Source organism: Coregonus clupeaformis, chromosome 10, assembly GCF_020615455.1.
Source record: "Coregonus clupeaformis isolate EN_2021a chromosome 10, ASM2061545v1, whole genome shotgun sequence".
In the NCBI taxonomy this organism is placed as follows: domain Eukaryota; kingdom Metazoa; phylum Chordata; class Actinopteri; order Salmoniformes; family Salmonidae; genus Coregonus; species Coregonus clupeaformis.
The window spans coordinates 52300118-52318104 of NC_059201.1; the positions used below are offsets into that span (position 1 = coordinate 52300118).

The 17987-nt window shown below is 43.0% G+C and overlaps 1 protein-coding gene across 2 annotated transcripts in view; it reads left to right on the forward strand.

Moving 5' to 3' along the window:
• LOC121575525 (plexin-A1) overlaps positions 1–17987 on the forward strand; it is a 257731-nt gene that overhangs the window by 186713 nt on the left and 53031 nt on the right. For both annotated transcript variants that reach the window (XM_041888680.2, XM_041888681.2), the window contains exons 11-13: positions 4517–4613; positions 8113–8303; positions 16773–16924. In XM_041888680.2, the coding sequence (XP_041744614.1) occupies positions 4517–4613; positions 8113–8303; positions 16773–16924 (440 nt within the window). The remainder of the gene's footprint in view (positions 1–4516; positions 4614–8112; positions 8304–16772; positions 16925–17987) is intronic.

Below are 17987 nucleotides of genomic sequence, written 5' to 3' on the forward strand. Positions count from 1 at the left end.
AGAGCCAATTGCACTATATGGCAGTGAAGTGTGGGGTCGACTTACAAAACAAGAATTGGACAAATTGGACAAACACCCAATTGAAACCCTACATGCGGAATACTGTAAGAACATCCTCAGCGTACAAAGAAAAACTCCAAACAACGCAGGCAGAGCAGACTTAGGCCAATTCCCTCTTATGATTAATATCCAGAAAAGAGCCACCAAATGTTATAATCATTTAAAAACAAGTGACCCCACTCCTACCATTACAATTCCTCAACTGCCAAGAGGTGACCATAGAGAAGATTCTCTTCAGCCAGCTGGTCAGGAGGCTCAATTCACTAAACACTACCAACCCAACAAAGCCTCAGGACAGTACTCAGAAAGTCTGGCCCATCCAAATGATCACAAAGCAAAAATACAAATATATCACCTATTGGAAAGACACCACAAAAACTCTTAAGTAAACCAATGCTATTTCGCTCTAAACAGACAGTACATGGTTGCAGACTATTTGACCACTGTGACTGATAGAAAACTGAGGAAAACACTGACTAGGTACAGACTCACTGAGCACAGTCTCGCCATAGAGACCGGTCGTCACAGGTAAATCTGGCTCCCAGAGAGGACAGGCTGTGCTCACTCTGCTCCCGGGAAGAGGTATAGACAGAGCTGCAATTACACTGTGACAATTCCTCAGACCTAAGAGAATCTTTCTTTCCCCAAATTATCATTTAGTACAGAGAATTTGAAGAAAAATCAAATATTTATTGGGTGAAAAGCCAAAATGTCCTCCTGCCACAAGCTTAGGGACGGCCAGTGAAATGTGCAACGTAATGTCAATAATGTTTGCCATTTTGTTTGCCATGTGGCTTTTCAGTCATGTTGAGATTGGCCTACTGCTATCACTTTAATTTATTATTATTCTCATTAATATTGTTGTTGTTGTTGTTAATGGTTATACCATTTCCTCTACTACTACTATTATTATTGATATGTTATTGCTGTTGGTCCCACCATTGTTGTTATAAGTGTACGTTGACAATGTAAGTGAGAGTGAGTGAGTGTCATTAACCACAGGACAATGATTTTGAGATACGAAGACTTTATTATAAAATAAATGAAACTGTTCTACGAAAATGTGCATATGAAAATCATAACTGGCACGCAGATCGGTAGAAATGGTAAGATAAATTGGCACTCCAAATGGAAAAGGTTGCCGACCCCTGGTGTAGCCTATTACCGGCAACTTCGGGAGCGGAATGGCTGAATCTGTGAAGGCCAGCAGCAGCAGGAGGTGGTGGTTTGGGAAGAGTATTTTTTTCTTCTGGTTTAGCTATATTGATCTCTGAGCAATTTGTGTCTTCATTTTTTATATCAGTGCTTAAAGCATCAGACAAGCTCAGTAGCCTACATATAGTTGTTTTTATTAAAACACATAGGGTGTGTCTATATATGGAAAAATATACGTTAAAAAATGTTGACCAGTCGATTTTATTTGGCCTTTGGACAGCCCTACACTCAATCCATACAGTGAGGGAAAAAAGTATTTGATACCCTGCTGATTTTGTACGTTTGCCCACTGACAAAGACATGATCAGTCTATAATTGTAATGGTAGGTTTATTTGAACAGTGAGAGACAGAATAACAACAAAAAAATCCAGAATAATGCATGTCAAAAATGTTATAAATTGATTTGCATTTTAATGAGGGAAATAAGTATTTGACCCCTCTGCAAAACATTACTTAGTACTTGGTGGCAAAACCCTTGTTGGAAATCACAGAGGTCAGACGTTTCTTGTAGTTGGCCACCAGGTTTGCACACATCTCAGGAGGGATTTTGTCCCACTCCTCTTTGCAGATCTTCTCCAAGTAATTAAGGTTTCGAGGCTGACGTTTGGCAACTCTAACCTTCAGCTCCCTCTACAGATTTTCTATGGGATTAAGGTCTGGAGACTGGCTCCAGGACCTTAAAGTGCTTCTTCTTGAGCCACTCCTTTGTTGCCTTGGCCGTGTGTTTTGGGTCATTGTCATGCTGGAATTCCCATCCACGACCCATTTTCAATGCCCTGGCTGAGGGAAGGAGGTTCTCACCCAAGATTTGACGGTACATGGCCCCGTCCATCGTCCCTTTGATGCGGTGAAGTTGTCCTGTCCCCTTAGCAGAAAAACACCCCCAAAGCATAATGTTTCCACCTCCATGTTTGACGGTGGGGATGGTGTTCTTGGGGTCATAGGCAGCATTCCTCCTCCTCCAAACACGGCGAGTTGAGTTGATGCCAAAGAGCTCCATTTTGGTCTCATCTGACCGCAACACTTTCACCCAATCATTCAGATGTTCATTGGCAAACCTCAGACGGGCCTGTATATGTGCTTTCTTGAGCAGGGGGACCTTGCGGGCACTGCAGGATTTCAGTCCTTCACGGCGTAGTGTGTTACCAATTGTTTTCTTGGTGACTATGGTCCCAGCTGCCTTGAAATCATTGACAAGATCCTCCTGTGTAGTTCTGGGCTGATTCCTCACCGTTCTCATGATCATTGCAACTCCACGAGGTGAGATCTTGCATGGAGCCCCAGGCCGAGGGAGATTGACAGTTATTTTGTGTTTCTTCCATTTGTGAATAATCGCACCAACTGTTGTCACCTTCTCACCATGCTGCTTGGCGATGGTCTTGTAGCCCATTCCAGCCTTGTGTAGGTCTACAATCTTGTCCCTGACATCCTTGGAGAGCTCTTTGGTCTTGGCCATGGTGGAGAGTTTGGAATCTGATTGATTGATTGCTTCTGTGGACAGGTGTCTTTTATACAGGTAACAAACTGAGATTAGGAACACTCCCTTTAAGAGTGTGCTCCTAATCACAGCTCGTTACCTGTATAAAGGACACCTGGGAGCCAGAAATCTTTATGATTGAGAGGGGGTCAAATACTTATTTCCCTCATTAAAATGCAAATCAATTTATAACATTTTTGACATGCGTTTTTCTGGATTTTTTTGTTGTTATTCTGTCTCTTACTGTTCAAATAAACCTACCATTAAAATTATAGACTGATCATGTCTTTGTCAGTGGGCAAACGTACAAAATCAGCAGGGCATCAAATACTTATTTCCTCACTGTATATACACACACACAGCACCCTCTCCTTACCCTATCACTCGTCTTTACCGCAGTGTAAAAAAGTAAAAAGTTGGCTACACTACTGGAGTCCATATAGATGCTAGCATACTTTAACACTGAAAAGTTGGATTAAAGTTGCATTCATGTTCAATGGTGAGCATTGCAGTAACCCTGAGTAAAATTCTCCAATAAATATATAATGGCTACTAAATAAATAATACTTAATTCCAAAATATGGCTGAAAATGTTCAAGAAGTCCTTTAAGTTCAGTCTAAAAGTATGTCTGTGAATATTAATTAGTTGTAGGAGGCTGTGTAGACAGAATGAATATCGTCCAATCACGATGTGGCGAATGAATGAACCAACCAATCACGTATCATGACATTGCTGTGTGCTTGTGTCCTTATCTACTGAATGCACATTGCTGTGTCTCTTTTCCTTTACTGTTTCCAATGGCATATTATGTGAAATGTTGGGACCACAATGTCAAAACAGGGGTGCCAAAAAAAGTACTAAACAGAGAACCACACTATCATATTGCTGATAGTAGCAGATCACCCTCAGCGTCGTCAGATACCTACCGGGGAAATGGAGAGCAAGCCTGTGACTGTTAACAAGGCAATGCTCCATCTTAACTCCACATTTACTTGATTGGTTGAACAGTGCATATGAGAGCCTCCCCCACAGTGTTTTTCTCTCTTGTCAGGACCAGAAAGAAAGAAACACCGCTCAGGCATTAGGTTAGTGTCACATAGATGGATCAAATATGTTGTATTGTGGTCATAGGTAGTACAGATTTAGACACATACCATCTTTTTCCCAGGGCCTATATTCACGAAGCATCTGAGTAGGAGTGCAGATCTAGGATCAGTGCTTGAAATAATTATGTTGAACAAGATATCCGGTTAATCATGGACAATAATATTAAGAACTTAATTGATTATTAAGAATTCATCCTGGGACTTGTTCTTGGAATTACACAATCAGCAGCCATGTAACACTATCCTATTAGGCTAATTGTCTTCACTGAGAGAAACAAGAGATGGCCAAGTGTACTTGCAGTATTAGTCCATTGTGTGCTTATGACTCAAATGAGCCATAAATGTTAAAACAATGTAAATAAAACATAAAGAAAAGATCATTAGTGTACTTACTGTGTAAAAATGTTTTTGTTTATTCACCTTTCAAACAACAAAAACCCAAATAATCTGAACAGAAATCAAGGCATCACAACAGTTCAGTTCAAACTTTATTGTCCCCAAGGGGTAATTTGGTTTCAGGGGTAACATGATACAAATAAACACCATAAACTATCAGCAACAAAATGTGTTGTCTTTCAGTGAACTTTAGGGACACTATAACAACATTATAGTAATACAAGTCTAACTGTGTCGTTCCTGTATTTGTGTCGTTGCAGTATAACTACGAAGGTAATGACATCAGTGACCTGCCCGTGGACCTATCGGTGGTGTGGAATGGCAACTTTGTCATCGACAACCCCTACAACATCCAAGGTAAGCACTAGGCTTTAGCTCAGCTGGGTAACACAGTCTTGTGGCACGCCTGAGACCCAGTTTTGGACGTCAAATGCAAGCACTGTCTTGTTATATCAAATCAAATGTTATTGGTTGCATACACATATTTAGCAGATGTTATTGCGGGTGTAGCAAAATGCTTGTGCTCCTAGCTCCAACAGTGCAGTAGTATCTAACAGTTGACAACAATACACACAAGTCTAAAAGTAAAATAATGGAATTAAGAAATATAGAAATATTAGGACCAGCAATGTCGGAGTGGCATTGACTAGAATACAGTATTTACAGTGCATGCGGAAAGTATTCAGACCACTTGACCTTTTCCACGTTTTGTTACGTTACAGCCTTATTCTAAAATTAATTAAATTGGGTTTTAATCTTCATCAATCTACACACAATACCCCATAATGACAAAGCGAAAATAAGGTTTTTAGAAATTTATAAAAAACAACAACTGATATCACATTTAAATAAGTATTCTGACCCTTTACTCAGTACTTTGTTAAAGCAGCTTTGGCAGCGACTGCAGCCTCAAGTCTTTTTGGGTATGACGCTACAAGCCTGGCACAGTTGTATTTGGGGAATTTCTCCCATTCTTCTCTGCAGATCCTCTCAAGCTCTGCCAGCGTCGCTGCACAGCTATTTTCAGGTCTCCCCAGAGATGTTCTATCGGGTTGAAGTCCGTGCTCTGGCTGGAACACTCAAGGACATTCAGAGACTTGTCCCGAAGCCACTCCTGCGTTGTCTTGGCTGTGTGCTTAGGGTTGTTGTCCTGTTGGAAGGTCAACCTTCGCCCCCTGTATGAGGTCCTTAGTGCTTTGGATTAGGTTTTCATCAAGGATCTCTCTGTACTTTGCTCCGTTAATCTTTGCCTCGATCCTGACTAGTCTCCCAGTCCCTGCCGCTGAAAAACATCCCACAGCATGATGCTGCCACCACAATGCTTCACCGTAGGGATGGTGCCAGGTTTCCTCCAGACATGTCGCTTGGTATTCAGGCCGAAGAGTTCAATCTTGGTTTCATCAGACCAGAGAATCTTGTTTCTTATGGTCTGAGAGTCTTTAGGTGCCTTTTGGCAAACTCCAAGCGGGCTGTCATGTGCCTTTTACTGAGGAGTGGCTTTCGTCTGGCCACTCTACCATAAAGGCCTGATTGGTGGAGTGCTGCAGAGATGGTTGTCTTTCTGGAAGGTTCTCCCATCTCCACAGAGGAACTCTAGAGCTCTGTCAGAGTGAACATCGGATTCTTGGTCACCTCCCTGACCAAGGCCCTTCTCCCCCTATTGCTCAGTTTGGCCAGGCGGCCAGCTCTAGGAAGAGTCTTGGTGGTTCCAAACATATTCAATTTAAGAATAATGGAGGACACTGTATTCTTGGGAACCTTCAATGCTGCGGAAATGTTTTGGTACCCTTCCCCAGATCTGTGCCTCGACACCATCCTGTCTCGGGGCTCTACGGACAATTCCTCTGACCTCATGGCTTGGTTTTTGCTCTGACATGCACTGTCAACTGTGAAATCATGTCCAATCAAGTTGTAGAAACATCTCAAGGATGATGAATGGAAATAGGATGCACCTGAGCTCAATTTCGAGTCTCATAGCAAAAGGTCTGAATACTTATGTAATGAAGGTATTTTTGTTTTTTTATATTTCATAAATTTGCTAAAATTTCTAAAAACCTGTTTTCGCTTTGTCATTATGGGGTATTGTGTGTAGAATGATGAGGAAAAAAAGTTATTTTATATATTTTAGGGTAAGGCTGTAACGTAACAAAATGTGGAAAAAGTGAAGGGGTCTGAATAGCAATGAATGTAAAACCACACTCCTATCATGAGTAAACCTGTGTGATTTGTGTTAGCTCCCTGCGGTAATGTCTTAGGCTTTAGCTCAGAGGGGTAACACAGTTTTGTGGTACGCCAGAAAAGTTCTCATATGTGGGAGCTTCTCAAAGTGGTTGCCACGGAGAAGGCAGTAGCATGGAGATTGCATTTTATGTAAGCTACCACTGCACGTTAAATCATTTATAGTGTGACCAAAAGGGCTAGGGGAAGCCAAGTCTGGAAGTTATATACTTACTATGACACGCTATAAGGTTCAAATATACTTTTCTCAAATAGCTCAGTAAGTTTCTGCCATGCTAAAATGCAGCTCTGTGGATGGCAACTGTGTGGATGGCAAGGGTATGTTGAATGTGTAAGGGATGTGTGAAACTACCATACATCCCTTGTGTGGTATTTAGAAAGACACAGAAGTGCATGCACACATGTTATGCGCACACATGCACAGCCTCAAGACTGGACACAGTCACTTCACACTCACTGTCTTGTGACGTCAATTACTGAGGTGTGGAGTGGGTAGTTTGGTGTGTGTGGGTGTCTACACGTGTGCATGCCTTCACGTGTGTGTTTTTAGCGTACCACTCCACAAACAGGGCCCCGTGGATAGTGATTAAACACACACATCAACTAGGGAGTAGAACCCCCCCCCCCCAGAAAATAAGTGATTTCTTCTGTGGATAATTACTTGTGAAATTGTGTACGCCTAGCGTTTTGCTGTTGTTGTCGCCACGGCAGCAGGGGGTTGTAAAGCAAGGGCTCCTGCTGCGATGCGAGATGGAAGATAACATCACTTTTAGGGAACAACAATCCAGACCCAATGTACCACAATGAGAAATTTAGCTCAAGTACTTTGTCTGAATAGTGAGGACAATGTTTCTCTATGGATGATGGGTGGGTGTTGTGAGGTGGTGAAAGGTGGGCAGTGACAGATTGGGAGGGAGACAAGTATGGGTGCAAGGTTTTTCTCCAATCAAGCGGCAACACACCTGGTTGTATGAATCAATTAAGCCTTTCAATCAAAGTTAAATTAGGTGTGTTGCTCATGTGGTCTCTCTTTCTTTCACTTCTCTCCTCATCCTCACTTTAACTAAGATAACCATATAACAATGCTTCCTCGCTTAACCCCCGATATGTAAATGTAATTAAATCACTCATTTAGTATCATTTAATTGGCCCAGGGTTACTTTCAAGTTAAAGCATGACCAATGGGATTTGAGGGGCTGAAAATGTTCCTCCGTCGAATTCTTGCGGCCATTTGAAGTACTGCTTTGCTTCATTGCATATTCAGTGCACATTAAAAATTATACAGATTTTTCACAGAGTAGTGTAACCTTTTGGGGTAATATCGTTGAAGAGGTTTGGCCTACATTGTTTTTCTCCCATCGTTTTTTGGATTAACTGAAGTGTTGGTAGCCAGTTGTGATTCCACGACCAATAGTTGACCTTATGTTAACAAAATATTTTGATGAACATCTATCGTTTACAGTGGTTGTTGGCGACACCTTTAGAGGTGACATGAGACATACATTGCAAGACTAAATTGAAATGTTTATCTCTTGTGAACTATGTGGGAAAGGGTTTGCTAACTAAAATGTTTCTCCCTCCCACCCATCTCACGCTCCTCCCTCTCTTCCCTCTCCAGCCCACCTGTATAAGTGCCCTGCCCTGAGGGACAGCTGTGGGATGTGTCTGAAGGCTGACCCTAGGTTCGAGTGTGGCTGGTGCGTCCAGGAGAAGAAGTGTTCCCTGAGGCAGGAGTGTGCCCCCCTGGAGAGCAGCTGGATGCACGCCACCACGGGCAACAGTCGCTGTGCCCACCCCAAGATCATTAAGGTATGGAAGGGAAGGGTGGTAGTAGGGTGGGCAGCGAACAGCATCCATATAAGGAAATCCTTAAACACAGGGGGAAGAGTACGGTGTTTATATGAGGACATTCTCAGAAGTCATTTTTACGTCATCCATATTGGGAAATCATCAGATGTCACGTGTGCGGCATCCATATTAGGACATCCTCAGACATTAAAATGAGGCATTTAAGTTTGTGTTAAAAGTGTTCTATCACTGTGAAGTGGAGTTACGCATTGGAGTCAAGTTTCCAAAGTGAGGTTAGGTTTTTGAATCACGTGGCATGAAGACGACAGTAATGGATAGAGGACACAGAGGGAGAGGTAGCAAGCCACCACAGAGACTGTATAGTCTCACAGTCGTGAAGAGGGCACGATAAAGCCTATTCCCCCTCAGGAGACTGAAAAGATTTGGCATGGGTCCTCAGATCCTCAAAATGTTCCACAGCTGCACCATCAAGAGCATCCTGACTGGTTGCATCACCGCCTGGTATGGCAACTGCTCGGCCTCCGACCGCAAGGCACTAGAGAGGGTTGTGCATACGGCCCAGTACATCACTGGGGCCAAGCTTCCTGCCATCCAGGACTTCTATACCAGGTGGTGTCAGAGGAAGGCCCTAAAAATTGTCAAAGACTCCAGCCACCCTAGTTATAGACTGTTCTCTCTGCTACCGCACGGCAAGCGGTACCGGAGCTCCAAGTCTAGGTCCAAAAGGCTTCTTAACAGCTTCTACCCCCAAGCCATAAGACTCCTGAACAGCTAATCATGGCTACCCGGACTATTTGCGTTGCACCCCCACCCCAACCCCCTCTTTTACGCTGCTTCTACTCTGTTTATTATTTATGCATAGTCACTTTAACTCTACCCACATGTACATGTTACCTCAATTACCTTGACTAACCGGTGCCCCCGCACATTGAATCTGTACCGGTAACCCTTGTATATAGCCTCCCTACTGTTATTTAATTTAACTGCTGCTCTTTAATTATTTTTTATTTTTTACTTATCTATTTTTTACTTACATTTTTTTTTTTTTTTTTAAACTGCATTGTTGGTTAAGGGCTTGTAAGTAAGCATTTCACTGTAAAGTCTACACCTGTTGTATTCGGCACATGTGGCAAATAAAATTTGATTTGATTTGATGGGCAGGACAGAGGAGGCAGTCTACGGGACGTCACTGAGCACCGAGACGGAGTGTGTGTGTGTGTGTGTGTGTGTGTGTGTGTGTGTGTGTGTGTGTGTGAGTGGCGTGACGTTACCATCTGTTGCAGTGGGGAGCCATAGCGGTGGTCCTCATCTGGCCGTGGCCCAGGTCATTGTCCCAACAGTGGAGCACTGTGTCTGTCTCACACAAACTGCTGTGTGAACCACATCAAGCATTAATGTAGACCGATTTTTTCTCTCTCTCTATTCCCATTCTCTCTCATTCTAATTGAGATGGGGAATCTACATTAATTACTGTTTTTCCCTTTTTCCATTTCAGTTCATTTCAGTTTTCCACTACCTCCTTCTTGAAATGTGTGCATGCTTCTTAACTGTAGAGGGAAAGGATTACTTATTTCACTGCATTTCCTGTTTTACATGGGCCTCCCTTCAGTTTCTGAATGCTTAAAGTAGAATTTCACTATTTAGGAACCTAATCTGTATTTTTGATGTAAATACCATGTTAAGAAGGGTCCACACACTTTTTTTTTGCAATTTTAATTGGTTTTGAGAAACTTACCCCAGCAACGATTTACTTCCTGACCTCATTTTGGTGTTCCAGGGCATCCAAAAAGCATGAACAAAGACATCCAAAAACACCCAAATGTGTCCTTTTACAAATGGCAAAGCTCTCAGGATCGTGATGCAGGTCTTTAGATGCTGTACACGTGAAATTGTGTAATTCCGAACTTCATCTGCAACATTATAATCCATTTTGTCGAACTCAAGCGGTAATTGCCTGCGTGTGCATATTGGCGTGCATGTGTGTACTTCCTCGTTCCAGCCTGGCTGATCCTGTGAGTGACTGACTGACAACCTAACCACAGTGGCTTGCGAAAGTATTCACCCCCCTTGGCATTTTTCCTATTTGGTTGGCTTACAACATGGAATTAAAATGGATTTTTGGGGGGTTTGTATCATTTGATTTACACAACATGCCTACCACTTTGAAGATGGTTATATTTTTGAATAATCTGTCCATAGAACGTTCTTCCAAGAGTCTTGATGATCCTCCAGGTGCTTTTTGGCAAACTTGAGTCAACTTTTTGGACGAGATGGGTCCCATTATGCCTGGCGAAAACCAAACACTGCATTCCACAGTAAGAACACCATACCAAAGGTCAAGCATGGTGGTGATGGTTTGGGGATGATTTGCTGCCTCAGGACCTGGACCACTTGCCTTAATAGAAGGAACCATGAATTCTGCTCTGTATCAGAGAATTCTACAGGAGAATGTCAGACCATCCGTCTGTGAGCTGAAGCTGAAGCGCAGCTGGGTCATGCAGCAAGACAATGATCCAAAACACACAATCAAATCTACATGAAAATTGCTAAAAAGCAACAAATTGGAAGTTTTGGAATGGCCTAGTCAAAGTCCAGACCTAATCCCAATTGAGATTTTGTGGCAGGACTTGAAACGAGCAGTTCATGCTTGAAAACCCACACGTCACTGAGTTTAAAGCAGTTCTGCATGGAAGAGTGGGCCAAAATTCCTCCACAGCGACGTAAGAGACTGATCAACAACTACAGGAAGCATTTGGTTGGAGTCATTGCAGCTAAAGCTGCAATTTACTCCTGAGTGGCGCAGTGGTCTAAGGCACTGCATCGCAGTGCTAACTGTGCCACTAGAGATCCTGGTTCGTATCCAGGCTCTGTCGCCGCCGGCCGCGACCGGGAGACTTATGGGCGGCGCACAATTGGCCCAGCGTCGTCCAGGGTAGGGGAGGAATTGGCCGGCAGGGATGTAGCTCAGTTGATAGAGCATGGCGTTTGCAACGCCAGGGTTGTGGGTTCGATTACAAAGGGGGGCCAGTATAAAAAAAATATGTATTCACTAACTGTAAGTCGCTCTGGATAAGAGCGTCTGCTAAAATGACTAAAATGTAATGTAAAATGTAAAGGTGGCACAACCAGTTATTGAGTGTAAGGGGGCAATTACTTTTTTCACACAGGGGGAATTGGGTGTTGCATAACTTTGTTTATGAAATAAATATGTAATTGTTGTGTTATTTGTTCACTTATGTTCCCTTTATCTAATATTAGGTTTTGGTTGAATATCTGATTGCATTCAGTATCACAAATATGCAAAAGTAGAGAAAATTAGAAAGGGGACAAATACTTTTTCATAGCACTGTATATGCACGCACCACTTTTCCGTTATTTATTTTTTAGAATTTTTTGAAACAATTATTTTTTTCATTTAACTTCACCAATTTGGACTATTTTGTGTATGTCCATTACATGAAATCCAAATAAAATCAATTTAAATTACAGGTTGTAATGCAACAAAATAGGAAAAACGCCAAGGGGGATGAATACTTTTACAAGGCACTGTAGCTACAGGTCACCACTAGATGCCCGAACAGCTTAATTTACTCAAGTGTTTCCTTTATTTTGGCAGTTACCTGTGGCACACAGTAACTAGAGGGATTGGGAACGAGGAACTACACGCATGCACTCCAATATCGCTCCAATTCCTTAAAATGGATTATAACATTGCGAATAAAGTTCGGAATGACACAATCATGTGTACAGCATCTATAGACCTGCATCACAATACTAAGAGCTTTGCCGTTTGGAAAATGATTTATTTGGGTGTTTTAGGAGACTTTGTGAATTTACATCAAAAATAAAGAATAGGTTCCTAAATAGTGAAGTTCTCCTTTAATGGCGATATTGAGATAATTGGGGCACTGGCACACAGATAAATCCATTAGCTAATGCGCATTCTCTCTCACTCGCGCTTCACTTATCTCTATAAAACAAACGCACAAGAGATGTGGGGGGGTGTAAAGCTTGGCCTGAGGGGAAGATGTTGGTGGCACAAACAGCACACAGTGAAAAAGCAGGCGTACAGTACAAGAGCTTCAAAAAGAGAGGTGGGAGAAGAGGGTTTGGAAGGCAAGAAAACAAATGAAAAGAGAAGAAGAAGATAGACAAAGGAGGAGGAGGAAGAAAGACTCGACAGTGAGACACAAAAAGGACATAAATAACTAGCATCCACCAAACATTGTTACAACGCTGCCTTGACATTGCAATATTATTTTCCTCTGACATTAACATTACGGGAACGTTTGACAGTGGACAGATGACGAACTTAAAGAATCTCATTCTTCCTTGAAGAACATATCCCTCTAATGCTAGAAAGACCATTGCATCTTCCCCCAAATTGAATATTACCCTACTTCTCAACGTCCCTTCTCTCAAATCCCTCTTTCCCTCCTTCCTAAACTTGAACTCGTTCTCTGTGCTCTGTTCTTTCTTTGTTCTTTCTCTCTCTCTGTTGCTAATCTAAGTACGCTAACCGCTGTGTGGCCCTTTATTAGCTAGCGGATTAGTCCCTAATTTCATTTGGACTAGTGTTCGACAGGGATTCAAGGCATGGGGATTGAGAGGCATTTCGTACTATTTCTCCCTGTAAACTCTAAATTCAGTTTGATATGGTACAATAGTGAGCGGTACGGTACCACATTGTTAACCTGTAATAATGCTAGTACTACGCTAAGTGCATTAGCCACTGTGTGGCCCTTTATTACCTAGTGGATTAGCCAGTAATTTCATTGGGATGACAGGGATTGAGAGGCATTTAATTATATTTCTCCCTGTAAACTTGCTCAGTTTGACATTGTACAATAGTGAGCAGTAGGATACCACATTGTTAGCCTGTCCAAGTGAGGTTGACGGTGTCCTAATATGGACACCGTAATGCTTTCATATTGCTAGTGGTAGTTGCATTTGTCTCTCTCTCTCTCGCATGCGGAGTGGGGCACACTAAAAGGCCATTGCACCATAATTATGTAATTTACCCCCTATGCCTGCTGTGGCCCTCCATCTCTCCCTCCCTTCCCTTCCTTTATCCTGTCTCTCTCTCCCTCTCGCTCTCTTGCTCTCTCTCTCCCCCTCTCATTTTACTATAAAATGAACTTATAAGAATTGTGTTAATTTTCCTGATCTTTTCATGCGTTTCTCCCATGAGAGGAAGTTACATTTTTTTCTGTTCTTATTAGACGTCGTTCGCTAGATTAACTGATCTTGCATTCACAAACAAAAACAACTGACTCCCTTGTGACTTGTCCCCACAATATCAACAAATACATACACACACACTCACACTGACGCGTAAACACAGCCACTCGTAACCTAACACACACACACACGTCATTCATGCGGCAATGAACTGTCATAGGGCTGGCCTTGCCTCATTCTTGGCCCTCTGTCATCCATCATCTCCCCAGCAGTTCTCCGAGGGTTTGTGGAGCAGCATTAAGACCACCCCTCGGAAACCAATTAAGTGTGTATGTGTGTGTGTTGTTTGTTGGAACTCGTCATTGTAAAAGGCGACTGATTTCCTTGCTCCTTTGCCCTCCCCTATGTATTGTTAAGCTGCAATATTGGCTATTGCTGGACATTGTGGGTTAAGCCCTCTTTCTCCATGTCTCTCTCCCTCTCTCTCTCCCTCTCCCTCTCCCTCTCCCTCTCTCTCTCTCTCTCTTGCTCTCTCTCTCTTTTCATCCCTCTCTAGAGTGCATCGACCTAGCCACTGCGATTTACTATTGTTACAACACTAAACACACCACCACACCAATATTACAACACTCAATGAATACCACATCCACAGCTGTGTGACAAAGGACCTTTCTTCCTCTGTCATTTTGATATTCAAAACAACATTATTCATTTTGATCATATTTTTTTATTAAAGAGCAGAAGTTCTGAGTACAAGTTTATATTCTTATCCAGTTTTTCACCCTAACAGTAATTCTACAGTGCAATGTTGACTACAGCTAGTGTTTCTCAGTGAAATGGACAATGATTGATTTGTGAAACTCCACCGATATATTGAATTTATAACAGTAGCTCCATAGTGAGCCTGTAGGCTTGTTTCTAGAATGTTCTCTCTGTCTGTTATTGTGATTAAGTCCAGTTCTTATGACCAGATCCATCATATTCTTCCTATTTTTCAGATAGATCATATCTTATTACTTCATGTGAAATATGCATTATGTATTCCAGGTATGAATTCATACATAAATTCATATGACTGAATGTCCAATGATGTCCAAGTCTTTATACTCAATGGCTCAAATGCTTTAATATGATCATTTAAGACTTCATTGTCCCATTGTTATGACTAGATGTGTGCTATTCACACACACACACACACACACACACACACACACACACACACACACGTTCAGATCAGCCGCGCTTCTTCGTCTGCAAACGGAACCGAGAGGCCATTTCAACCCCCCCACCATCACCCTCTCCATCTCTGAGTAGATTCTCTCCCAATTGTAGATGTTCCCTTTCATTTGGGTGATAAGGCCCTGCCTGTTCCACTGTATTCATCTTAGATTCAGCTCTCTCCTCTCAGACTCCTTACCAGATGCTATCTCCAGACCAGACCCACTGCACACAGTTACGACAATAGGCCCACACAAAGAGAGCATGGCGCAGTCAAAACGCTCTCTCGTTTTCTTTTTCAGTGTCTCTTTCGCTTTTCTTTCTTTCTTATTCTGTCTCTCTCGCGTCTGTATTTTCCTATTTTCTCTCTCTCGCTCTTTCTTTCTCTCTCTCTCGCTCTTTCTCTCTCTTTCTCTCTCTCTCTCTCTTTCTCTCTCACTGGATTGATAGATACATTCTGTGCAAAGAATCAGCCAGGCGTAACGTTTAGTGTTGTCCTTTGTTCAATTGATAATACATGTGACACACAACTGCGTTATTTGATAATGCACCACATGCAACTGTCGTTAAAAATAATGTCTCTGCTATTTGGCTATTTTGTATGCAACTGTCGTTAAAAATAATGTCTCTGCTATTTGGCTATTTTGTATGACGTCCGTGTCATATTTACTGTTTTTATCCCGCTGTGCTTCAGAGTTGTGCCAAGTTAGCAGGTCCCCTGCTATAATGTTACAGGATGTCATTGCTAGCCTCTAGCGTGCTAGCCTTGGGCTAGTGACGTCCCTTGAACGTGAACAAAGATACAGACATGCATTCAGTTGTACTCATGTAGATGAACATGACTAAACAGAGAGGGAGAGACGCACACATAGATACCGAGAGACTGAGGGAGAGGGAGGGTCACAGCAGGCCGAGGTGAAAACACCCGTAGTTACGCAGCGATGGCATTGTATCCAACATCAGTCACTGTGTTTGTTTGTGTTCAGTCACTGCACACCTCTACGCTAATGATGTCAGTGTGCCCTGCTGTGCTCCAATAAGGGGTAGGGCCTGTGTGTGTGTACTTGCACATTTGCATGTGTGAATGTCTGTATGCCTCGTGTGTGTGTGTGTCAATGTGAATGTGTGTGAGAGAGAGACACTAATGCCTGTGAGAGTGCTTACCTCACACGTGTATAACCTTCCATGCAAACACACACACACACACACACACACACACACACACACACCAAATATGTCCAGCCGGGGGTCAAAATGTCACCTCCGAGACCAGCAGCTGTGGAGGGGGTGAGCGAATAACCATGAATAACCAGGGAGAGGGGGGTCAGACAAATGGAAGTCACCCTCAGCGCTGATGTAATTAGCGCAGGTCTTAATCATGCTAGTGATGAATGATAGAGACAGGGCCGTTGTCTGCACGGGGGCAAGATGAATGGTCCACTGATTAGTACAGGGCAGCTGTGGGCAGCCATTACTGTGAGTACCTCTAAAGCACCCTCAGGGTCGTTCACTACAGAAAAAGGGTCATAACTTGAACTCTTTCTAATAGCATTTAGTAGATTAATAGTGAGGCTGGGTTAGGGAGAGAGAGAGGCCAACTGGTGTTTTGACAAAGGAGTTGGATGGGTGAAGAAACATTGAAATAACTGCTACCGCAACATTTCAAAATGTCGTTTTTCTAGACACTAGGCTGTGTTCAAGATCACTTGTTTAAGCTACAAACAGTCAGCGGACCGGACCGGACATTAACTTGTGGCTCAGTTTTTCCCTTTTTTGTCCAGGTCCTGTACCACATTTGTGGTCGAAATGTAACCCTGCACCTGTGGAAATGTTAGATGTACACTACCAGTCTCTCTCTCTCGACATTCACATAGCTGAAGACTTCTCGAAGATTTTATGGCTAACAAGAATATAGGCTACTAGAATGGACATTCCAGTTCACAATACCATATCAACCAAATTGACTGTACCTATGAGGGTGCATTCAAATTGCCATAGTCAGAGGGTCTTTGCCTGGTCTAGTAATTATATTTATTTTTCTAACAACCCTAATCTCTGTCCTCTCTCCAGTTGTCTCCAGAGACGGGTCCCAGACAGGGGGGAACCATGCTGACCATCACAGGGGAGAACCTGGGTCTGCAGTTCAAGGACATCCAGACAGGTGTCCGTATCGGCAAGGTGGCCTGCACCCCCGTGGAGGCCGAGTACATCAGCGCTGAACAGTGAGTGACTCTTCCTCACTCCTTTTCTCTCTCTCTGTCTCTTTTACTGCTGCCTCTGTCCTCTGTTTTGATGCATTACCCTTTATCTCTCTCCTGGTCTGTCTATCCATCCCTCCCTCCCCCTTCCTCCCCTGTTAGCCCTATTTTATAGTTATCCCTTTGTCTCTCTTGCTCTCAGTCCACACATGTTGCAGTCTCACCCTCTTCCGTTCCTCCTCTTTTAACCCATTCTTCACATTCTCTTACTTCCTGGTATCCTAGGAGACTTATCTGACTCACTTCCATGTCTGGAGAGATACAGAGCTCGCACAAACACCTTTTCAACCGTATTCAAATCAAGTTGACATCATAGACTCACACAGACTCGTAGTGTTTAGAGACATAAATGACAAAAGGAAAGCTGCATTTCCCCAGTCAGCACATAGGCCACCAACAAACAAACATATTGCTTGTGTCACTGTCATGGGTAATGTCACCGCCACAATCACCTCCGTGCGCGAGGGGCTAACGCTTAACCCCTGTTACAATTAGGGCGTGTTGCGTGATGGCAAGGACGGTGGTGACGTCGGTGGTCCACACACTGAAGTTGTCAGGGTAACTAAAAGTGATGTTCTGCAAATGGAGCGACTCTGGGGTGGCTGGCCGTGTCATTTCCGTAACCCTGTCCGAGCCGTAATGGAGGAGGTGTGTTAGGGTGCGGAGGTGGGTTACGGCAATATGTGTCAAAGGTTGAGGGTTAAATGGTGTGGAGATCGGAGGAAGGTCGTAGTGGAATAAGGTCTGGTCAAGCTCAGCCCACACACACAGGTCACATACATCATAGATGCACACACACAAAGACAGTAAGTAATGTGCACATATGCGAAATGGAGTACACACACACACACACCAACAAAACCGTACTTCTCATCAAGCTTCTTAAGCTCTCTGTTATTTCACTTTGACTGCTTAACATTCCCCTTGTCGTCACTGTAATGAATGTTAATTATCTGCTAAAAAGTCTACTAGCTGTAATCATTGTCCCTCCCTGTGTGAGACCAAACAAATAAACAATTGCATCGGA